The 26850-nt window shown below is 33.0% G+C and overlaps 1 protein-coding gene across 4 annotated transcripts in view; it reads left to right on the forward strand.

The window, feature by feature from the left end:
* Window positions 1-26850, forward strand: part of LOC124353056 (tachykinins) — a 169185-nt gene that overhangs the window by 133833 nt on the left and 8502 nt on the right. For all 4 annotated transcript variants that reach the window (XM_046802864.1, XM_046802865.1, XM_046802866.1 and 1 more), the window contains exon 2: window positions 22427-23120. In XM_046802864.1, coding sequence (XP_046658820.1) covers window positions 22427-23120 — 694 coding nt within the window. The remainder of the gene's footprint in view (window positions 1-22426; window positions 23121-26850) is intronic.

Genomic DNA, 26850 nt, shown 5'->3' on the forward strand with positions numbered 1-26850 from the left:
AGTTTAAAAATTCGAATAAAATTAAAAGTGTCTTTGTTGTTTTGTAGATTATTTCAGAATATCTTTATTTTATTTGCGTAACCAAAATTGATTCCTTTGTCTCAAAGCATCATATAATATATCTCTTCTATTCCTCTGTCCGATTTATAAAGCTCATTTCGCCATAAAATTACGAAACCTCATGTGATTTAATCGACTAAGCAATGAGAACAGCTGTGTAATGTGTTGGAGCACAAACTCGATTAATAATCGATGTCCAAGCAAATGCATATTGTGTTTGGTAAAAGGTATTTGGACTTATCAGCCTGCGTAATCGAGTTTCACTGTTGACGAGATAAAAAACACGTGGGCAACCACTAAACCACTATCGCCTATATAGGTTCTCTATATTAATTAGTTCCATTTGCTGCGTATAATGCAACGCTATATTGTTGCATTTAGGCAATTAGATGTCATTTTGATCACATTTTCAGTGGTTTAGCAAATGGAATAGCTAGCATTATATTTGTTAGAAATACTATTTTAAGTCATAGAACCTCACATCAAACAAATAATTGTCCCAAATAAAAATATTAAAATGCATTGCTTCACTATATTACTTAAAATTCGCACAGATGCATTTACGACTATAAACTACTGTTAACAATCTGGGAAATAGGCTTGCGTTATCTCAACATTTCACTAGATTTAATAGATTATTGTACTACTATATACTCGGTGTACAAGAGAACAGTTCGAAAAGTTTAAGCCCCGGTCTGTTTGCAGACTTCTCGTCAAGACGTTTACAATAAGAGCATTCAAGATTTTACTTACAGCTCAAACATAATCAAGATTGCATAAGCATGACAAATTGATTTAAAACTTACTTTTATATGTTTAAAAGGGGTATATTTCTCCCCAATCAGAATCTGAAAAGCCTTGTAGACTGTAGAACTTATCATTAGTACAGAACTTGGTAGCAGCTTTCTCCAACATTTTACTGCTGAAATTTATAAAAGTTATTGGTAACTTATTTATTAATTTTTACCCAAAGATTAAAGGAGCTAGGATTAACAAATAAGTGCTATAACAAGTGTTCCTTGTTTTCTACTCTCAGAAAACAATTACCAGCAACTTCAATCATATTGAGAATTACTTTGATTTAGTTATTTTCTTGATCGGCTTTAGAGTTAAACGTTCTTTAAAATAGCCCGTATACTAAAGACGTTTTTAAACAATAACATTTTACCAAAACTTTGTCCCGTTATTATTTAAACTTTGTGCTTGTTCGACCGCAGCTCTTATATCAACACCCGGACGTTGTCGTGCAAGGCAGGATGGGAGGTAGCAATGACCATTACTAAGCATAAAATATGCACAAGAGGACAATTTACAGCTAAGCGACACCTGAACTTGTGATAAACGGGGGCTCCTGCAAACTTCAGCTTAGCAAACTAAGTCACTCTTAAGTTGAGAAGAATCTCAACTAAAATGTTATTTTTGTGTGACCAACATTATCTTACTTAGACAGTGGGTTAAAATAATCTCAATTCCAACGCAACTAACTTTCTTTACGCACCTCTAGGTTTGTAACAATCGTAAAACTTTAGAATCTAATCATAAGACCTAAGTTTTTTTTAGCGAAACTTTATTGCAAATTGAACCGAATTGGTTTAAAAAACCGGTTTCTTAGGAAATACCAATAGGGAATTGTTATCGATGTGTAACGAAATTTAAAGCAAAGACTGAGCTAATGAGCTTATTTCATTTAATCCAGGACGTGAGGTTTATTGGGAAATCGATAAAATTGTCTTATGAGGCAAGAATTGATCAGTACCCACCCACGGTAAGTTTGGTGCGGGTCAAAATATGAAGGTGCAAAAGGGTTAATAACAACAAATAGTTATTCTATTATCGGTTGCTTTTCCGCTTGGCATTCTTAACTCAAACCATTAGGCACACAAAATTAGCCATATCCACGTAAACCAACAAGATGAAGAGGACCAAAAGTTATTTACAAATTTAACAATTACATGTTTAAAATCTTATTCTTAACTAATCAAATTTAAATATTGGTTATCAACGGAAAATAACTGTATTAAACAATAATTACACCTATTAAACTCAATAGGTAAAAACGTAAACTATAATAAGGTTATAAAATTAATATTAAATTGTAGTCCATTTTTATCATTTACTTTGCAACAAATATAGATATTTTCCATTCGACTAGTGTTCCCCTACATTAAAAATAATTTCCTGTATTTATGTTCCACAATTTACAATTTTGATTTCAGTATTGTATTCCTTTTATATTATTCTCATATATCATCTAATATTAATAGATAGTCTTGTATATATTTATCTATGTATATAGATATCTTTCATATATTCCTAAGAGCTTCAGGAATGTTAAAAATTAAAATGAATCCATATTAAGCCATAATCCCATTTTAGTTTTAAAATACTATTTTAAGTAGGTAACTATCTAACTGGATATAAAGTATATTAATTACACTGCTAGATTTAGTCTGCTACAAATCCCATTTGTAAACCCCTTTAAGTTACAGTTTTGATAGTTTGGCCCCTATCCCATAATATTAAAATTTCTTAACATTGCAAATAAAAATGCAGATATTTTTATTTTTCCCCTCAGCAATAGCTTCACTAAAATAACTATTAATTAAAATTATCGCAAATTGTTGCAAACATTATTATGTACTACTTGTTATCTATATATATAAAAATGAATGTTTGTATGTTTGTCCTTTATGGAATCGTGAACTATTGGACCGATCATGATGAAAATTTGTACGTATATGTATTTTTCCACGGAGAAGGTTTATAAGCTATGCCCATCCCTTTCCCGATTCAGGATTCCGCCCCACTGGTTACAGAAATACCCATAAGAAATGCATTGCAGCAAACATATGTTAACGTCTTTTCAAATTTTTAATCAGCTGTTCTTTGTAAACATATATTACACTTATAGTTTTAAAGCATAGAGTAAGCTTAAGAGAAACGACAAATTTTGTTTAAACTGTTTTTGCAATCACTGTTAAACATAGACTTTACTATCCAGATAATACAATTCAAATTTGACGTAAAAATTCACCTTTAACTGCAATATTTATTTAATATAAACCATGCTCATGCTTGATCAGAAGAGTAATGCAGATATCATAATTACTATCTTACGTTGGCTACAAATATAAAGAATGTTATAAAATCAACCTTAGTTGTTTTTTTTTGACAGAAGTATGGTTCTCAAAACTCCGTGTGTACATATTCTCTCGATCGAGACAACAAAGCAAGCTCAATCGTGGCATCGGAGATATAACTAATTTAATCTAAAATTTATTATAGTAAAAAAAAAAAAATTTACTAAGTAATATAAGGACTTCGGTTCTTAAGATTTGCGTGCGAAGCCGTGGGTAACAGCTAGATAGAGGCAGGAATATGGTACATACCTTCATAATACGCCCAAGAGGCTCACGATGGAACGACTATCAATTATCTCAGCAATGTTTAGAATGTGATAGAAAAAGAATAAGTGAATATAGTGTACTGTTTTCAACGGGAAATTGCGTGCGAAGCCGCGGGCAACTTTTGCAAAAAATTATTGAAATGCGCAGCAAAGCGCGCCGGGCCCGCTAGTACTTTATATTTTCGATTTAAACTGAGATTACATGGTCACTTTCAAAAACTAGAACAGTGTAGATGAAAAAAAATGTTTTAGTAGTCAATTTTGTGTCGATTGCATGTACGATTAAAGCCATATAAAGTCACCCCTATAGTGAGTAATCCTCTTTAAAAAATGTTTTTTACCATAAAATCACTATTTGATGTCTGAACGTGTTTCACTCACAAATTTTATTCTGCAATCATCATAATAAAATGTTAGTAATTCATTATTGATATTATGTTGTAATTATGCTTTCTTTCACAGTGATTTTTACTTGTTAATGCTTTTTTATTATTATCTACAATAATGCATTCTTATAGTAAGGACATTCTTTTAGGGCACAAACCGTTTCTAAAAAAAAGCAACACGATGTAGTGAAGGCTCCAGTTTTAATCGATAACTCCAGAGATTGATGCAAAGAATCTTTAAACCGCCCTAAAACCGCTTAGTGTAGCAAAGCAACCTTGTATCCGTACACCGAGCTTGTAACATATATATAACGGTATTGTTTTTGTTATAGAAAGTGTTATTGACTATTATATTCGGTTCAGTACTAAATCGCAAACTCACTCACTGCCGCAGTACTCAAAAGATTTTCAATTCATTTTTTTTTTAATTCCAACAAATCTTTATTTCGCGAAAGATATATACACAGTTTTACAAAAATATACAACATATTTACAAATTATATCAAAATTATAACATAATATCAAAGCAAAAACTACAACAACGAAATAAAGTAGGGACCCCTTAGGCATTACCTGTGTTGTGGTTTCCTTCAACATCTACAAACAAATCTAAACAAAAACTTCGACAAACTTCTGTGCCACTTAAAAATTACTAAGAGTTTAAAATACACATCTGACGAATTTTTATGTTTAGCTCCTAACTGTGACATTAAAAAATATTAAATATAAACACAATACATACACAATAATAATTCAAACTAAACCATAAAAACCCTATAATAAAAACATTTTTTTTATATTTCACGAAATTAAGTGCCCTATTTACTTAAACAGAGAGAAAATAAATAAGACGTAATTTCAAATACTATTGCGTTACTACATAATTACGCATACACACATACATAAAAAACAAAGTCCTATAACATACACAACAGCAAATCCTACACAAATAGAAAAGATATTTAAAATTATAAGATATAAGATAAAATAATCAGCCTATTAAACTAACATTTACAATATATTCAAAACAGACTATGATAAATATTCCATCTAACTGTTCAATAAAACTGAAATAGTAAATATAAAAATATTTAAGAAAGTCATGAATAATTGGTTTTAATAAAAAATAATGTCATTCTGTCATAACATTTTTGACAGTGCATATAACTTTTAAATATGTTATGCCGTTATTTAATTTCAGTGTAACTTAACCTATAAAACTTTTAAGAGCCGGATATAGTGAAATGACCTTGAATTTTTCCCCATAACAAATTTCAAACCACATTGACTTTTACGCTCTCATTCTTAATCTTAATTTTAGGGGGATGTCTCATTTTTAAATCTTATTAACACGCATCTAAACTTTTCAAAGTTAAAGTAAAGTATATATAATTTAAGTTTTAAGTGATAAAGTACAAAAATTATGATTTTGTATGAATAATAAAGAAAAATGTCTAAAGAAACTTAAAAAAATTTTGATCAGTATTAATTATATCTTTAAATTGAGACATTTCCTAGGGCTGAAATTAAAATTTCGCGAGATAAAATAGAAGAGAGAACTCCGTAGTTCTAACGTCACCCTCAATAAAACCATGTTTACCTTCATTACTTCATCTTCCTAATTTCTTTTGAAATAAGTTTTGCTCACAAAATAAGACCAATTTTTATTTAAAACCCATTACATCAAAGGACATAATAAAGATCCACAGACTTTTATTTTTTAAGGTTGTGGCAGTTTTCATTACGTATATTAAAAGACCAAGTTTATCGTTTAGTTCTGTTTAACAAAATCGAAAGATCTCTTTCTGGTGATTTTTTGAGTTGAAATCGACTAAACATTAGGAAAACCTAATGTTAAATTAGACAAATCTGCTCTTGGTAATTAAAATAAATTATAACAACAATTTTTTAATGGATTTTTTTACTGTGAACCTATGGTGGGCATTTTTTGAATCATATTTGAAGCTCGCCTGGAAAGGTGTAATTTTTTGCGTTGATCATGGTCAACCATTTCAAGCAAAAGTAGAAATTAGGAATTTAAGGATAATTAATAAATATGAAGAACTGGAATTATCCAATTTCCTCCCTAAAGTAAAAGGTCCTTAAGGCAAATACTAATTAACAGGCTCTGTAGAAAAAGGAAGTTTTTCATTATTTAAATTTTACTCGACCCACTACGTTCCGAATAATAAGATTGTATCTATTGCGACCAATATTTCTTTAACGACATCTCTGACATTAAATGGCGGGAGCCGGTCTTCAAATTGCTCTTTTGTGGCGTCTGATTGGTGGATTTAAAATGTAAAGAATGAAAACAGCCAGAGGAGGTTGGGTACAGCGACAGCTCGCCTCACAGAGACAAAGAAAGTCATTTCGGCCCTCGTCAAAAGTGTCATTGTCTTGTAGACTAGCGGACAAGGCGGGCGGGAGGAGCGCGGTGTGGGACTCGAGTTTCTTCGTTACTCCACACAACCACTGACCGACTTAAGTTGCCATTGTTGCCAACTTAGCAGTCCGAAATACAGCAATCAACGAGGGATTACGATTTAGTTACATTTGCACTTATCTGTCTAAGTTAAAATAATTATTCCAATCATATATGAATGAACGCCCTTGGAGTCTGGAGTACACTAAACCAAACGTATAGGCTAAGAGGTTGTAAACAAGGTATTTGGATATATTTAAGAAAACAAGACAAATTTGTTGCAAACCCATAATAATAAAAATACCAAAACTAAAGTAAATTCGTTTATCCTTTGTTCGTTCACCGCCACAAACTGGATAGGAACAGGAACTTCGAAAAATTCGAATTTATTACTGTCAAGCTATTTTTGCATACCCAGGGAACACATCTGTTCAATTTCCGTGTTCACCACCTTATAATTTTTCATCTTTGCAAACATACTACTGGGAGGGTAATAGACAATTTAAACTTTTGAGTTTCATAGGTATCTAAAATATGGAGATTTGTTTTTTTTTTATTAACTTAATTCGTAAGAATTACTCGGGTAATAGTTTTAATCCTTTAATAAATCGGGTAATAAATATAACCGCATAAAAAAACCATTTTGTGGCCGTATTCGATTACAAATAACGCAACGGCATGCAAGAAAATTAATACCTTCCCCCGGTTTGTTAAATAGGATTTCCCTACATCAAGTTTTCATCTCGCTGTTAACACGTCAACTAGTTGAAATTAGCCAAGAAATCTTTCTTTAAAGATAATTAAATTTCTATTTCCCCGTTGCCGAGTATATTCGGTCTTACTTAGACGTAAGTTAGTGACCTTCTGCTCTATACACCGATATAATATAGCAACATCAAATTACAAACAACCATAATTTTTTTTTTTAATTGGTTTCCGGTTCGTTCAATTCTGAAATTAAAAAAAATAATTACATTTACCTAACATGAATACAAGAAGAATATAAAAATATTTGACCACTCCTCGAGGCCAACAGAAAAACTATTGAAGATCGGAATATGAATTTTTAAAGTGTGTAAATGTAAGAAAGCTAACAAACATAAATGAAACAGGATTTTTTTGGACATTTGTCATCGTTCAGTGACATACAAAATCGATAAAACTACGTTTCGAGATCTGCAATCTGATCTCTTCTTCAGGTAAGAAGACGACCTGTCTCATTTACCTGAAGTGATCAGATTGTAGATCTAAAAACGTAGTGTTATTGATTTTTATACCACTTTATGATGGTACAAAAAAACGAGACTACTTGCCTGGCATTTCCTTCGGTATAGCATCTAAGTAGCAGCCGCGGTCGAAAAAGAAGGAAACCTTCAAGCAAGGTATTCAAGTATATGTGAGTTAACTGGGACCCTTGATTATGAATCCTGCTCTTAGAAGGATCCATAATCGAGGCTGGAACTAATATCTCCCTTTCTTCAGTTCCCATTAAATTAAAGTCCAAATTTCATAATTTGTATCATTTCAAAATGACATGTTTAACATACAGGCATCACATACTTCTAGACGCAGGGGTTAGAAAAAATTACTGGTATGTTATTGGATGAGTTTTTTTATACTGCAGGCCTTTGCTTTTTCTAGAAAAGAATTTTAAACCCCTTAACAAATATTTTGAGCGATCTGTTACTAAGTATTTTGAGAATGTTTAAATCGGTAGAACATCATGTCGGTGTTAATTAGGTTATTCGCAGGTTTTAATTGTAAAATAATCCAATGTACTATTAAAAGGCCACTAGTTTTAAAACAAAACGTCCATCCATCGAACACTCGAACCATAGAACACTCTGCATAATTACAAAACACTCCAGTCACTGCAAATAAATATGTCTTTGTTTTCTTGTACAACTGCTTTACTATTTGATCATTTCAATTATTATAAATCCATTTTTTGATGTAATCACAAGTTAATTCCAAGCCAAGTTTGTGTGAGACAAAATAAAATATTTCTATTTGTATTCTTTATTGACAAAGAAAATTCCAACCAAAGTGACTACCAATCGAATTAGAATTAAAAGAATTACCAATTAATCCCGGTTTAAAATAGGGTATAAGATGGGAGAACCGCTAATTAAGAAGAAAAGTGAGCAGCGGCCTCGACAAATCTCTGGCTTAATGACGCCCTCGAGGATCGATCACAGTCTGTCTCGTTCGCTCTTCTCCGACTTTAAGACTTTCAGCTGAATTCAGGCAGTTCTTTTTGTTTTCTTAAGATGCATAAGACGTGGCTGTAGTGCTTAAAAATCATTTTCGTTGAATATCCCCACTGTTGTTAAGTGCGTGAAGCACTTGTTTTAGTACACTTCATCTCCCAGTGCAATCTCGTTCTTCGTATGTACGATCACAAATCTGCGATGGGTAAAGGATACAATCTTATCTTATCTCTCTAAGATAACGCATCTTCAAAACAAACCGATGTAGCTGGCTGTTCTAAAGCTGCATAATAAACGTGGACGACACGTTACAATTGAATATTAATTAATTGAGTTTCTGCGAAGTAAGGAAGCTTCGTGATGAGCAAATTTCCTCACAGAAGGTCAGTAGCCCATGGTCGAATAAGGCTAAAATGGGATTGGTCCCTGTGTGTTTTGAACACCCTATTAAACAAGTGTATTTATGATAGTGGTGTGTAGGTTATTTTTCTTTCCTTTTGTATACTAATTTAGAGGTCCGAGCAATAATAATGAGTTCAAGGGTGGTCACAAAACTCAGAAACATTATTTTAAATTCTCTGTTTAAAGTTTGTTTTTGATGATGGAAGAGTTGTGAAGGAATCAGGATTGTTCCGGACAAACGTTAGTGATTTTTTTGGATCACTGAATGATGGAATATCTCCGGAAATCCTCTTTCCTTCATTATTTTGGAGAGCAAGAGTTTTTGGGAACGAATGCCGGTCAATTGCACATGCTCTTACTACCAGAAACATGAGCAAAGAAAGGAATGAGAAAATGCGTTGATATCCATAATACGAACTCTATAACCCATAATGGGCCACCCACCTATCATGGAATGGCTGGACGGACTACCCGACTTCGTAAACCCTACAGTACTTGTGGAAATCTTGTTCTGACTAGAAACAATAATTTAGCTGTATTGAAGAAACTTTGTAAAAATATATAATCATCCGAGTCGTGAAGACACAAACTTATTAAAAATTGTACAAAAAAAAATTCACTTTAGCGCTTAGAAACCATTGACTACTAGAAGACAATATTTTCAATCCTAAGGGATTAAACAAAGAAGATAGAATCAAATTATCGAAAAGCTGACAATCTGCGATAAAGAAGCCACTCTGATCACTGATTGCTTAGGTTGGATATGATTTGTTGAGCTTCGCCCAGTTACGAAAAGGGCCACATAACTGATTCCTCAAAACTAGTGGGTGATTAGTTGGGTTTCACGGATCCAACCCTCCCCCTCCCCCCAACACACCTTTATAAGCGGATCTGTATTGCTGGCTCTGCCAGTTTGATCTGTTGATTAGTGATGTCTATCCATAGCAAGGCGGAAATGTCTCATGATTTAAATTGTGTTAACAATTAAAATCCGACCCGAGAACCGGAAACCTTAGGTAATGTTATTAGTGTCAATCTTATACTTTCCAGACATAACCAAATTGCAGCTAGCTACTTGGTGTAAGAAGTACCATTCAGGATGCAGCTACCCGATGCTCAATTACATTTGTGACGTACAAACAATGAATTTACTGCAATGACCAAAGATACACTGGCACTATGACATGATTATATTCATATACACTTGAATCCTATAAAGCACACATTTAACTTCCAAAAATAAATCTTTGTTTCCGTTCAGGATGAAAAACTCCAAATTAAGCTTATTGAAAAAAATATATATATAAATTAAATTTGTATAAATGGCAGTAGCTTAATTTAATTTTTTCAATAAACATTGAATTACAAAAAGTACTTGCTCCGCCGGGACTCGAACCCGGATCTCTCACTTGCCGGGTGAATGTGCTAATATATATATATATATATATATATATATATATATATATATATATATAATTTCAAGTGAGAGATCCGGGTTCGAGTCCCGGCGGAGCAAGTACTTTTTTGCGATTCAATTGTTTATTGAAATTAAATTAGACTATTGCCAGTTATACAAATTTAATGAATGTAAATAGAAGTCATTTGACAGGTGTTTGGTCTTCCGATCATATGTTAGTTTGGTTATTTAAACACATATGTGAAAGAAACGGCCAAATACAAAATAATTGAATCGTAAAAAGTGAGGGCTCTGTGGTGTAATGGTTAGCACATTCACCCGGCAAGTGAGAGATCCGGGTTCGAGTCCCGGCGGAGCAAGTACTTTTTGCGATTCAATGTTTATTGAAATTAAATTAGACTATTGCCAGTTATACAAATTTAATGAATGTAAATAGAAGTCATTTGACAGGTGTTTGGTCTTCCGATCATATGTTAGTTTGGTTATTTAAACACATATGTGAAAGAAACGGCCAAATACAAAATAATTGAATCGTAAAAAGTGAGGGCTCTGTGGTGTAATGGTAGCACACTTCACCCGGCAAGTGAGAGATCCGGGTTCGAGTCCCGGCGGAGCAAGTACTTTTTGCGATTCAATGTTTATTGAAATTAAATTAGACTATTGCCAGTTATACAAATTTAATGAATGTAAATAGAAGTCATTTGACAGGTGTTTGGTCTTCCGATCATATGTTAGTTTGGTTATTTAAACACATATGTGAAAGAAACGGCCAAATACAAAATAATTGAATCGTAAAAAGTGAGGGCTCTGTGGTGTAATGGTAGCACATTCACCCGGCAAGTGAGAGGATCCGGGTTCGAGTCCCGGCGGAGCAAGTACTTTTTGCGATTCAATGTTTATTGAAATTAAATTAGACTATTGCCAGTTATACAAATTTAATGAATGTAAATAGAATTCATTTGACAGGTGTTTTGGTCTTCCGATCATATGTTAGTTTGGTTATTTAAACACATATGTGAAAGAAACGGCCCAAATACAAAATAATTGAATCGTAAAAAGTGAGGGCTCTGTGGTGTAATGGTAGCACATTCAACCCGGCAAGTGAGAGATCCGGGTTCGAGTCCCGGCGGAGCAAGTACTTTTTGCGATTCAATGTTTATTGAAATTAAATTAGACTATTGCCAGTTATACAAAATTTAATGAATGTAAATAGAAGTCATTTGACAGGTGTTTGGTCTTCCGATCATATGTTAGTTTGGTTATTTAAACACATATGTGAAAGAAACGGCTAAATACAAAATAATTGAATCGTAAAAAGTAAGGCTCTGTGGTGTAATGGTAGCACATTCACCGGCAAGTGAGAGATCCGGGTTCGAGTCCCGGCGGAGCAAGTACTTTTTGCGATTCAATGTTTATTGAAAATTAAATTAGACTATTGCCAGTTATACAAATTTAATGAATGTAAATAGAAGTCATTTGACAGGTGTTTGGTCTTCCGATCATATGTTAGTTTGGTTATTTAAACACATATGTGAAAGAAACGGCCAAATACAAAATAATTGAATCGTAAAAAGTGAGGGCTCTGTGGTGTAATGGTAGCACATTCACCCGGCAAGTGAGAGATCCGGGTTCGAGTCCGGCGGAGCAAGTACTTTTTGCGATTCAATGTTTATTGAAATTAAATTAGACTATTGCCAGTTATACAAATTTAATGAATGTAAATAGAAGTCATTTGACAGGTGTTTGGTCTTCCGATCATATGTTAGTTTGGTTATTTAAACACATATGTGAAAGAAACGGCCCAAATACAAAATAATTGAATCGTAAAAAGTGAGGGCTCTGTGGTGTAATGGTAGCACATTCACCGGCAAGTGAGAGATCCGGGTTCGAGTCCCCGGCGGAGCAAGTACTTTTTGCGATTCAATGTTTATTGAAATTAAATTAGACTATTGCCAGTTATACAAATTTAATGAATGTAAATAGAAGTCATTTGACAGGTGTTTGGTCTTCCGATCATATGTTAGTTTGGTTATTTAAACACATATGTGAAAGAAACGGCCAAATACAAAATAATTGAATCGTAAAAAGTGAGGGCTCTGTGGTGTAATGGTAGCACATTCACCCGGCAAGTGAGAGATCCGGGTTCGAGTCCCGGCGGAGCAAGTACTTTTTGCGATTCAATGTTTATTGAAATTAAATTAGACTATTGCCAGTTATACAAATTTAATGAATGTAAATAGAAGTCATTTGACAGGTGTTTGGTCTTCCGATCATATGTTAGTTTGGTTATTTAAAACACATATGTGAAAGAAACGGCCAAATACAAAATAATTGAATCGTAAAAAGTGAGGGCTCTGTGGTGTAATGGTAGCACATTCACCCGGCAAGTGAGAGATCCGGGTTCGAGTCCCGGCGGAGCAAGTACTTTTTGCGATTCAATGTTTATTGAAATTAAATTAGACTATTGCCAGTTATACAAATTTAATGAATGTAAATAGAAGTCATTTGACAGGTGTTTGGTCTTCCGATCATATGTTAGTTTGGTTATTTAAACACATATGTGAAAGAAACGGCCAAATACAAAATAATTGAATCGTAAAAAGTGAGGGCTCTGTGGTGTAATGGTAGCACATTCACCCGGCAAGTGAGAGAATCCGGGTTCGAGTCCCGGCGGAGCAAGTACTTTTTGCGATTCAATGTTTATTGAAATTAAATTAGACTATTGCCAGTTATACAAATTTAATGAATGTAAATAGAAGTCATTTGACAGGTGTTTGGTCTTCCGATCATATGTTAGTTTGGTTATTTTAAACACATATGTGAAAGAAACGGCCAAATACAAAATAATTGAATCGTAAAAAGTGAGGGCTCTGTGGTGTAATGGTAGCACATTCACCCGGCAAGTGAGAGATCCGGGTTCGAGTCCCGGCGGAGCAAGTACTTTTTGCGATTCAATGTTTATTGAAATTAAATTAGACTATTGCCAGTTATACAAATTTAATGAATGTATATATATATATATATATATATATATATATATATATATATATAAAATATATATCAATTTCAAACTTAAAAGTTAAGCTATTTTTCCACATAATCACCGGTTCTGTCCAAACACTTTTGTAGACGATGCTCCAACTTTTCTATACCCATGTTGTAGAATTCTGCCGCCAATCTTTTGAGGAATCGAGTAACCTCTTCCTTGACTTCATCATCGGTACTGAAGCGTTGGCCACTCAAGTGTTCCTTTAATTTTGGGAAAAAGTGATAATCACTTGGGATTAGGTCTGGGCTGTAGGGGGGATGGGGCACAATAGTCCAGGAAAAATTTGTCAGCAGTTCTTGAGTTTGACGTGAGACATGAGGTCGAGCGTTGTCATGGAGAAGCCTCACACCACTGGACAATCTTCCTCTCCGGCGGTTCTGGATCGCGCGTCTCAGTTTTCTTAATGTGTCGCAATATCTGTCAGAGTTTACTGTTGTTCCATGAGGCAAAAATTCGATCAAAAGCATGCCCTTACTGTCCCATAAGACGGTTTTCATGACAGGCTGTCCACTTCGGTTTTCATCGTGAATTTCCATGCGGCCTTCACTGAATTCTCTACACAATTTCCGAACGTGTTAAACAGATATACAGTTTTCCCCATAAACTTCGATTAACTGACGATTAATTTCAATAAGTGAAATCTGTTTTACATTTAAAAAACGTATCACAGCACGAATTTCGCATCTGGCGGTAACAACGATAAGGAGCTCCATCTTCGAAGGTAGCTAGGGCGGCACTGTTGGACATAGCCAGGCGTGAGTGGTATGGATAGAGAGAGGGACAGCTGATGAGTAAGACAGTGTTGCCAGATTTCTTCCAACATATCGCATTCTGTCTTGGCGGCATAGGGAACCTTATTTTTCTAATACCCTCATATATATATATATATATATATATATATATATATATATATATATATATATATATATATATATATAGAGCCATCGTATTCTCATTGTTGTTTTATTACACTCAACAATATCTATTTCTGAGAACTGTGCAATGTAGGAGCTGAACTCTTTATTCTTTACAAACGATATTAAATGTGCAGCGGTAATGTTGGCTAAACCAGACCAAATAACAGTACTTATGAGAGAGATCTCTCAGGTGTAACAACCTCACCAGGTATCTGCAGATCTTCCACTTTGTTTATGCACATTCCTAATTGCACATGTTCTGCTATGTACCAACTCGTGTTTCAAGAGATACTTCGGTATGGTTCCTGTTCAAAGTATTGAATGTTTTAAACTCAAAAAGATACACATTTCCATTCGTAAGTATTCATTGTCTGAGCGCTAGTGAAGCCTACCACTCGAAGAGCTGTAAAACCACGCACACGCACGTCTGTCTGTCTATCCTCGCGATATCTCGAAAACGAACCGACAGAAAGACTTGAAATTTTGCACGAAGCTTCATTTGTAAATAAACATCGAGTTTCAAACAGCTCCCTTGAATCTCTGTGAAATTTATAGACGAGTGTTTTATTCATTTATATACGCTTGTCTGAAACATATATACCCATACCATACACATAACTATGAGTAATAACTGTATGAGTCGAACACTTTAGACTCTAAAAGGGTTATACAAGAGTTCTCTCATATACTAATTTAATTTTATGTTTGCAGATAAAAATTATTTTAATTTAATGGCTCTAATAATACAATATAGCTCAATTATAGTTGAAAACATAAATCATCAATAATATATTATTACATATTATGACAACTCTTTAGACTTCTAATAAAAATGCATAAAGATACGATGACTTTTGTGACAAAACTAACTAAGCCAGGCCAATTAAACATGTGTTATTTCGAAATTGATTATACATAATTTTAACATTTACGCATTTGCTATACAATAGCATTCGTCTTGCAATGTAAGTTTTAAACCTTTATTAGCGAAATATTTCGAAATAGTTCAAACATACCCTCTTTTAGGGTAAGCGTTATATGATACTTTATATTACAAAAAAAACTATAAACTATGGAAATCGTATATCGAGATTTCCAGTCATATAATGCAATATTGAGATTTTTTAAAGGGTTCAAAATTTGCATTATAGCTTCACCTGATGCACCGGAGACATTTATACAGGGTGGCCCGTAACTCTCAGAACAAAGGTATACCTCGTTATTGTTCAGGTCAAGACAAACATATTTCCCCCAATGAACATGGTTCTCCAATGCTTACTTTCCCATATGTCTGTCTGTATGTGTCTTTTACAAAAACATTAATACCTTCAAAAATAATAAATTAAACTATACCAAATTTGGCTGAAATGCTTACGATAGCAATACCAGTTACTGAAAAACATTTAATGAAATTATCTTTAGTATTTTTAAAACGGCTGCCATTGAAACTTTGAATGTCTTTAAAACAAGTAATTTTTTATCAAAACTTACAAGAATTGCAGTTTTATAGGATTTGATCATAAATCTAATGACACAAAAACTATTTTAATAAAATAATAAAGAAATTATTTACAGCAGATTCGCTGTGACAATACATGGCCCACATTGAGAGCTGCCGTTTATTCAGTTTTGTATGTTGGCCAATTCGTTGAGAACCTCCAAATAACCTGAGAAATAACCAAATAATCCTTTGTCCACAGAGTTACGGGACACCCTGTACATGACTAATTGATTCTAAGATAGATTTATACAGATGGGAAAGTAGAACTTGGTGTGGAAAATGATAAATCAATCTTAGTTTGCAGAATTTTACAGATTTACGCAGTTTTGTTAAATTGGGGAGCAAAATACTTTTGAAGGGTTCAGACGCGACCGACGTGTAGTTAGGGTTTAAAGGGAAGATAACTTCCAGACAAGACCTTCAAGATTCATCAAGCTGACTGTCTTTTTATCCCCTACTTTAGCGGCTTGACGGAGGGATTAAGTCAGTGCTTGTGAGTCTTACCGCAAAAACCGAATTTGTTATCCCTTCTTATGGTACATCACTTAGTTATTTAAATGTCTTCCGTTGATGAAATTCGATATTTGAACTAAGTGCCTAAGACATAAATCGAAACTGATGGTAAAAAGTCTTAATTATGAAAAATTTCGGTAATATTTTCGGTAACATGTACTGCAATCTTAGAAATTCCTTTATATTACTATTTGTTTTGTTTAATTTTTGCGTAGAATATCCATTTGAGATTGTACGTCCAGTAAAATCTTTAAGATTTTTTTATAAGTAGCTAATCGTGTTTTTACGGATATATACACGCTATAGTAATGCCTGTCTATGCACATTTTATGATGAATAACATGAAATATGACTGCAGAGTGAAACCGAAATAAACAGAAATATGGCACTGGTACCTATAACACTGATTTCCTTTAAAGAAATTCCATATTGAGTGTAAAAGAGTTTTAGAGTTTTGCGTAACTACGAAAGAAAAGTTTTTACATTCAATTGAACTCACATTGTTTACTAATTAATACTTAAGTTTTGTTTTTAGTTTATTATGTATTTTTTTAGTTTTTATACCTCATAATTTTCAGATTTGAAACCGATTTCAGTGTTTATGAAAAGGGTAATGTATTAGTAGCAAAATATTTTATTTTCTTTATGGAGTTGGTGTCACATCTGTTTTTCCAAACAAACGCAAATTTTGTCCATTAATTCATATTCTACCGAAATAATCTGAGACTTTTATATTCTTTGTTAAAGTTCGTTATTGACGATGGAAAGTTTGACAGGATAACAGTATTTCACACATTTGCCATCGTTACGGTTACAAAAGGTATAACACAACGTTTCGAGGTATGTGCTATAACTTTTGTAACCATAACGATGGCAAATGTCCGAAATCTTGTTATATTTCCATATTGCGTTGATTATTTATAATTGAAACTTGTCACAAATTGATATTTTATACTTTCACATTCCTATTGTTTTCAATAGCTCAGGTTTAGAAAAACATGTTAGACAAATTGTATAAATATTTATGTAAATAATGAATACGTGGGTAAAATTAAGGGTTCGTATTAAAAAAACTCATTAAAAAATGAGAATAAAAATCAAGTCAAAAAAGTTCCTGTCAAAAGTAATATTCAAGTGTTGCGGGACTTTTGGCACACCCTGTATTATGTATTATTCATCCAATAAAACAGATTTTATTTTTAAGCAACAGATCAACAGATCGTCCAGACGCGAAGTATTAACAGAAACTGCCACACTACAGAAACTACTCGACATCGGAGTGTAATTCCTGTCCGAACAAGTCTGTAGAAGGTCGTGCCCGCGGTCTGCAGAAATGAAAGGTGCCAAATTGAAAATTAACTCCAGTAACTGATTCCCGCCTCACAATCAAACTTGTCCACCCTCGGGACTCTAACTCTCAAGATATGATTTTCATTTATTGTTTACTGTACGTAAGTCAAACACTTTATAAAAATTCTGGTAAATCGGTGTAACGGCACCATATTTTAAAATCTGTTAAACAATTTTTAAATTGGTTTTCATTTTTTTAATTTTTTTTGAGTGCTGGAATTGTTTTATGAAACTAGAAGAAGAATCCTACGTAAAAACACGTATAACATATCCAATAAGAAGGATGAGCTCTTCTTATTGGAAACACTATTTTCTACTATTTTATAAAAGGAAACTCACAATTATCCAATAATTTTAATATTTTCACACAAGGCCTTTCGGTATCAAAGATGCAATCGTCAGGTGTGAATCAACAATTCGAAATAGTATGAATATTTTACAGGTGTATAAATCGATTCAAAATTTACCATTCGTTTAAAATATAACTAGATTTTTTTTGACCCAAACTTTTATACATATTTTAATATTTACTTTATTTTACTTTTAACTATACAAGTCTTGTATTAAGCTTTACTCAGCTGATAATTGTTTTAAATTGTAAAATATTTATACTATTTCGAATGTTTGATTTACACCTGATGATGGCATCTTTGATGTCGAAAGGCCTCGTATTAAAATATAAAAATTATTCGATAATCATGTGTTTTCTTTTATAAAATAATAGAAAACGTATAGCATAGTACATTTGTATACTTTTATTGTGGCAATAAATTAATTTTGGGTATTTTTATTGGGGAGGAGATGATTTTGATAGAGTATAAATCCTATGAATTCGTATTACAAAAAATATGAAATCTGAAATCATCATCGTATAAAAATTCAAATACTAAAATGTTGCGTCCAGTACATGAGGAAAGTGTTAATCATATGCTGGAATAAAGAAGATCTTATTTTCAAGGATCTCATGATTGGGAGATATGGAGATAATAATTATTTATTATTATGGTTAATGATCGGTTATTTGTTATTTGGTTTGCTTATCTATATTTTGATATAAACCATTCAATGCCAATCCTCGATATACCGGAACTCGTATATCAAGTCAAATATACGAGTACTTGGAACTAGGATATACGACATTCGGCTTTGTTGTAATGGATGTGATTCCAACCGTCGCGTCGGTGGATTTCTCATATATCACATTAAAAAATGTAATGTCATTACAACTTATTGTAATTATAAATACAAAATACGAATGTTTGGATGGTTAGCTCACAGTTAATAATACGGGACAATCTATTTACGGATTAATCTACATCTGCAACTGGGTTATGAGTAGTTAGTTATTTATTGGTTTTACATATAAATAATAAATTATATTCTAACAGTTAAAATTTTTGTATCTGGTGTTCGGTAGGGTAATTTTCAAAATTATTTTCCATTTTTAGTTACAGTAATTAAAGTAAATTTTATAAAGACAGGCAAAATATATATATATTTTTTTCACGATTCCATGAGAAGTTGTAGGTATCTAAAGTATAACAAAAGAGTATATTATCATCAGGTCACAGAATAATCTCTGGAGATAAAATCTATCTATATATATATATATATATATATATATATATATATATATATATATATATAAATGAATGTTTGTGTGTTTGCCATTTATGAAATCGTAAACTATTTGACCGATCATTACGAAAATTTGTATGTATATGTATTTTTCCACGAAGAAGGTTTCTATGCTATGTTCTATGCTATTATTGATGTAACTCGCCTCCAGGTGGCGTTGCCAAAGATAATAGTTTTCAAAGCGCCTGCACATTATAAACTGCAATTACGAGACATTTACGAATATTTAATAGCCAAACACTATTTGAAGGCGCTAAGTTATGTTGTATATTTGTCTTGAAGATAAATTTCTGGTTGAACTTAAAGCTTGTGTGTTATTCCACTTTATAATAAAACAAATGTACGCGTACAATGGCTATAAACATATATATATTTTCTTGATCGTGGCAACAAAGCAAACTCTACATCGGCGTTGGAAATATAATTTACTTGAGCCAGAAGTGCACATACCAGGTAACGCTTATAAAAAGCGTGCGAAGCCGCGGGAATCAGCTAGCAATATATAAATGATTCCTTTTTTTAAAAGTTAGTTTAGTTTAAACCTGTGTTCGATACAAGTCACGTACTAGAATAAAAACCACATAATGAACTGGAATAATGCGTAGATGGATCATAACATTTAGCTTTTCCCTGAACGTTTTATTTGATATAATGAGGAAAGAGTTCACATTCGGTGTCCACTCTTAAGTTAAAAACCCTTTCTTTCCAATCTGACAACACACTCTTGGTTATATAAGCAACATAAGGAGTTTTATTTTTTTTTAATAGCATGTATATAAAATATGAATATGTTTTATTCTTGAAAATTCAAGTTCTTTAAGTGACATTTTACAAAAACATAAATCATTCTATTAAATTATACTTTATAAAACGTCATTCCCTTCGACTTTAATAAAAGGTTAACTCATTTAAAAACATAATTTTCTGAATTAAATAAGTACTCATATTTACTGTAAAAGATTCACAATCAGCTGTTTTACTTTGGTAGCAAAATTAACCAAAAATTATATTTTAAATGCAAAATAATTTCTACTTCTAAATCAAAAAATTGCGTTCTATTCTTTCTATATCACCAGGGATATTAATTTAAAAGCCTGTGACTTTGAAACTAAAAACCGATGACACCAATTTAAAAGCATAACTTATAAAATTACGTAGTACACATTAACGCCTTCATACATTTTTATAAGCCTTTGGTCGGATAACCCGTATTTCCCATACTAAACGTTATTTCCTCCGGACTTGTGTAAATGAGCAAAATCTGTTTTACCTCCAAATTAAAACCCTCTTACTGAAAGTGGCAAGGTGGGTAAATGAGGGAAGTGGGGGAGGGGAGGACTCATTGCTTCCTTTAAACAAGCTTTGAGAGAAATTGTCTTAATTACACAACCTGCGAAGTACTCCCTCCGTTATATTATTATTTCCCTTCCCGATGTTCTTCTTAAATATTGCTAAAGAGAAACTGTTTAATGAAGTTGATCGAGTGATACGACTTCTGCATTGTCTCAAGTTCAAATTATGATTCGCAATCCTTATAATTTCAGGACATTTTAATGAATACTGTAAGGTATAATGTGAAAGTTTTTTTTATTCGAGGTGCCTGCTAAAATTGTGTATAAATATACAGGGTGTAAATTAAGTCCTGATACGCTTGGATATATTCCAAACTGATTGAGGAATCGATGTACAATCTTCACCATACTTATTAAAATACTTTTTTTGTGTTTTTAGGATACAAAAAATTACTCTCCGCCCTTTTAAAAGAGGGGAAGAGGGGGCAAATTTCAATTTTCAAATTGCAACCCCATCTTGTGACGTGTTGTTTTATAGGTATATTCAATAGAAAAAACCAATAGCATGAATAAAACATCTCTACGATGTTCCTACCCAAAGTTATGGCCAGATGATTCCTTAAAATATAATGCTACCTCTTACCAAAACTATGCACACCACAAACATGATATGCTACGTAAATAGATAAACTGGGCACCTCAAAATCTTTCTGAAAGATATCACGCATGTATTGAGTTGATATGCGCAAGACATTGGCATTGTCCCTACAGATTATTATTTTTTTCCGTTAAAGGTCTATGTTAGTAGAGTGCAATGGCGCAAATCCGACCTCAACATGTTCACTCATTAAAAATTTATGCTGGTTTAAAGTTTGAAACATTTACAATGTAGGTCCTGTCCTAGAGGGTTTAATATTCTTGTCTTGATTCAAGTTGCGAGAGTTTAACCTATAAATGAATATTGGACTTAAGAAATCGTTGTTAATGTAGTTACTGTCTCTTCACATCCATGAAGGATAGTCTACATGAGTTCGGCAAAGTAATTTAACGTAAGCATAGCTCAAGAATTACATTATTTTAAAGGGGCTGTTTAGCAGAGATGAATACAGCAAACAGCATTTAAAGATTTTGATCCAGATGTCTAAAGATTTTACTGAATAATTGGTGTTTACTTACGAAATATTTTTAGAGTAAACGTTTGAGTTGTTCACCACCGGTAATTTGACAGTTGGAACGACGTACATAAAAACTATTCCTTAAGTCCAGTATTAATTTACTAAGTTTAACTCCCACAACTTGAGCCAATACAAGAACATTAAACCATCTAGAACAGGACTTAAATTGTAAATGTTTCAAACTTTAAACTAGCGTAATTCTTTAGAGAGTGAACCTTTTGAGATCGGATTTGCGGCATTGTACTCTACTAATAAATACCTTTAATTTGGTATACTAGTTGACCTATGCTCTCATTAAAAATTTCCTTCTGGCTCCTTGCGAACCATCCCCCTGATATGATAGAAAATTTTAGCTACTTCAAAAAAGTATATTTATAGGTGCAAAAAGTATATTTATAGGTGCACTAGTGCAGTAATGATGTGCAACGTTGTATGGTTTTACCTGTGATCTTTCTGGAATTATCAAGCCCGTAAGAGACTTTATCAACACCCTGTATAGTGGAATAAAATCTACAGATATAATGTACTACGATGTGCATTGTAAAGCTTTCTTCTACCAGATATCTATCTGCATATGATAGTGATTCTACTGCAAAATATTTAGAGCGCCATTATCTTGACGCTTTGAAGACGTTGGGCATTATACACTGCAATCAAAGATAACATGATATGATTTTTGTTGCAGATGGGGCTGCAGTGGACACTCGGTTTGGTGACAGTAGCGCTGTGTGTCTTGGCGCTGAAGGCCGACGACACGGTGGAAAGGAGGGCCCCGGCTATGGGGTTCATGGGCATGCGCGGCAAGAAGGACCTATTCGAGGACAAGAGAGCGCCGAGCATGGGCTTCTCCGCAATGAGGGGGAAGAAGGACCAGCTCCTGGACCTCTACCCGGATTACAAGAGAGCTATGGGTTTTATGGGAATGAGGGGAAAGAAGGAGTTCGACCCCGAATACGACTTTGATTTTGGATACGACAAGAGGGCACCGAGTATGGGGTTTTCGGCCATGAGAGGAAAGAAGGCACCGTCGGGATTCATGGGAATGCGAGGGAAGAAGTTCGACTACACCGATGATGACTTCATGGATGATGACCTGTGGCCCATGGATGAGTTCGACAAGAGGGCACCAGCTGCCGGATTCTACGGATCAAGAGGGAAGAAGATGCCACAAAACGCTGGGTTCTTCGGGATGAGGGGCAAGAAGGGACCTTCGGGATTCGTCGGGATGAGGGGGAAGAAGGCGCCTGCCTCGGGATTCATGGGAGTCCGTGGCAAGAAGGACTCTGATGATCTCGACAGCCTCCTGGCTCTCCTGAGTGAGAGGCAAGGCGAACGCAGCAAGCGGGACGAGCCCAGACAATACACGGGCACAGTATCAGGTGTGTATACACAAGTCCATTAAAAATCTGTTTACTTTAACAATTGAGAATATAAAAACATCAATGTCATCTCTGAGCTCTAACTAAAAAGTGCCAAAACAAACTAAATTTTGTATTAAAATACTAAACAAACAATACAAGTCTTTTAAGCTTTATAAAAAATCTGAAATCTTATCAAACTGTATATTTCAACACAACGAGCAACTTATATTTATGTTATAAGCTTTTCAACAGTATCCCATGTTCTTATTGTCATATATTAAACTACATGACCAAGCACACAACTACAAACTACACGGTAAGGCGGTGGTGGCCGAGGAGTAGTCTACTTTGCTACATATTTCCAATGTACCCAGATCACTCTTTGCACCATATTCCTCTTTATTTGCATTTTACGATAATCAATATTAAAGCCCTCAACTAGTATTACAGTAAGTAGACACTGTACAAAAATGTATTTTAAATCCTGACGTAATTGTTAGACAATCCACTACACCTGTAAGAGCGTCACTCTAATTGCTGTTTAGCTTAGTTCTTCGTTTAAAGACAATCATATTTCACAATGTGATAACATGTGTTTAGTCCCTACCATTAGCACGAGCTGTCCACATTTATTTATTTACTTGCTACTAACCAACAAACAGTTCAGGTTTCAGCTTTGTCACTTCCCATAGATATGTGTCCTTTTTATAATAATACAATGAATACTTGCTCAAAATATACCGTAAAATAAAACTACTATTTCTAAAAACGTGACCTTTTAAATAGATGTTATGTTAATTCTATTAAAACATAAATTTTAGGGGAAAGAAACGTAAACAAAAAGGCAGATTAAAATTTTTTGCGTTAGTTTTTTATGATTATATGAGAAAGCAGTAACAGTTGGAATTAATTCTTAATGCAGTTATAGTGACTTCCAAATTGATTTACTATCACCTCCACTCCAGTAAGCATTACTATCAGGCATTACTTACGTGCCAATAAAAATATTAGTCCAAAAATTGTTATGTTTTATTCGGCCTGAACCGTTTACAATGTTACCAGTTTTTAATTTAAAATTGATATAGACAGACGAAATAATAGGCGTGTACTTACATTCATATTTATATGGCTGTTTATACCTAGAGAACAATGTTTATACAACAGTTTTAGAATGTTCCGGACCAGCATGTACAAGTACAGCCAACTGAACAGAATGTATAAACTAAAATTCAGTGTTTTCCTTATAATATCCTAACTTCTTTGGTATAAAATGTTAATTTAACACCAGTACCGATAGGGGTGTTTGGTGACCACATAATATTGTTTATTTTGTTCATTTAAAATAAAAAATCCAAATATTAAAATTCAAAAAAATTTCAGTGCTAACAATTTTATTGAAAACTCTCACACGCCCACTACCTCACGCTGAAGTCTGTCACTAATTTTTAATTTACAGCGTATGATTTCAAACATACTATTTTTTTAGTTATTTTATTATGCTGCACCACAGCAAATGACACATTTTATTTTTAAACACATGAATATTTCGTTTTATTATAATACATTTTTATACGAAATGTAAAATTTGTTCGTTATTGCTAATACTGAATACGACAATTTCCGTACTGCAGGAATTCAACTCAAATCAACTTAAATAATTGAGGTTTTCTTTAACCCTGCTATCTAAGAGTGTGTACACAACTAAATTGATCAGAATCAATTTCATTCATTATCAGGAGAGCAAAACATGTAAATGTATGTGAATAAACAAAAATACAACCTATTTATTGATGTTCACGAACTGTTTACATATTTAAAACGTATTTTAGTGTTGGTGGATCACTACGCAAAAACATTCACAAAAACAAGTTCTTTTTATTATATACAGATTGTACTCTTTGAAATTCTTTAAGATATATATTTCTACAGTTCTTTTTAGTGATATAAAATTTCTCAGGCAATCATTTCTTATTTGATTTTTTTTTTGTATTTTCCAAAAGTTAATATTTTCAGCACTTATGTACTTTTCCAGGAATGGAATAGGATATCTTAAGAATTTTTTACTATTCAGAACTGAACACACATTTGTTTAATAAAATAAAATCCATTGCTAGCCTAAAGAATTTTTAGTTCTTTAAATAAACAATCGCGATAAATACTGATAATGTTGTAAGAACCTAGTTTTTTATTCCAGCTGCTTCTAGAGACCTTAATTAAGTAGTACAAAATTCACTATGTTCTCTTTAGCCATTTCTGAGAAAAAGGTACGTACATACATTAACATTCGGGAAGATAGGACGCAGTGACACCCTTACGTAATTCTCAATTAAAAACTTTCAAATGATTTTATTTGTATCATATATACAAAAGGGCGAATTAGGGCCATAAGGCCCTGTCTTACAATTGACCGTATACTTTGTCATTCATTTACATTTTCAAGGTTGTCATTATGTTAGTTTTAAACAGAGCTATGAGAGTATGAGTTGCAATATTGGATTACGATGACAGTTGGGCCATAGATTGCAAAACCCGCACTCTGTAATATCAATTGAACAATGGAAAGAGTACAATAGAGGGGGCAGATTACGCAATCAGACCCGTAACTAGGTTATGCGATGAGGAGATGGTTGTAAACAAAAGACGGTCTCAACAATTGAAAGCGAAATGCTGGTATTTCTCAGTTGTCTTTTACCTCCTTTCTCTCAATATACTTCGAATAAAAGAAAGACGAATATATTTTGTTTTTAACCTAAGAACACTGTTTACTAACACTGTTTTATTAACAATATCTGATCGTGTACAAAATTAAAAATATTATTCTTAACGTTTATTTTTGTTCTAACCAACAAGCAAATGTGAAGCACAAAATACTTAGTGAAGCCTTTTATTTATCAGAACAAGACTTCAAACTTACAAGAAATGTACTTTAATTGAAACACCCATCCTAAATCGTCCAACTGTGGTAAATTGATTGATTGATTAAACTCTTTATTGTGACAGGCGAAGTTATGACCATTAGGTCGTTTCTTACACTTAACCTGTGTGGAATAAATACAAATACAAAACTATTTGTAACGGAAAAATCTATAGACAGTAAACAACATAATAAGTTAATAAAGATAAATTAAAATAAAACAAAAAAAATTAACTTAAAAGTATTATAACTGCTTTGATAAAAGCATACATAGAAATTATATGTATATATGAGTATTAAAACTAAAAGTAACAATTTCTTCGTAAATATAGAAAGATAAAATATTACATTTTCTTAATTGCCTAAAAATACAAATAATTCTCTTTATAAAACAGACAAAAAGAACATAATATGAAAAGAGTTATATTCAAAATTGAAAAATGAAAAAGAAATAAAAAAACTTTAATTTCTTATTTTCAACTGTATGTAATGTACAAAACACATTTGGAGCAACACTATGCAAATATTAAATAATTTATTTTTAAAAACAATTACGAATTAACCGGTACTAGACCAGATAATAAAGATAGAAATGAAGTGAAAGGAATGGTCTTACACTGTGTGTGTAAGTAGTCAACATACCATTATGACACAATTGATACGAGTATACTAACTAGTTTAATTGAATATTCTTTGTTTAAAATTCGTTTTGGTTATGGCGGTATTATGAATGTAACAGGCATTTTTCGGACACTTGGCATTTCGGTTTAAAACAACGAAAATATAATAATGACAAAAAATAACTCAGAAAATCATGTCGTAATAGCATACTTT

The sequence above is a fragment of the Homalodisca vitripennis genome, chromosome 1 (genome assembly GCF_021130785.1).
Source record: "Homalodisca vitripennis isolate AUS2020 chromosome 1, UT_GWSS_2.1, whole genome shotgun sequence".
NCBI lineage: Eukaryota > Metazoa > Arthropoda > Insecta > Hemiptera > Cicadellidae > Homalodisca > Homalodisca vitripennis.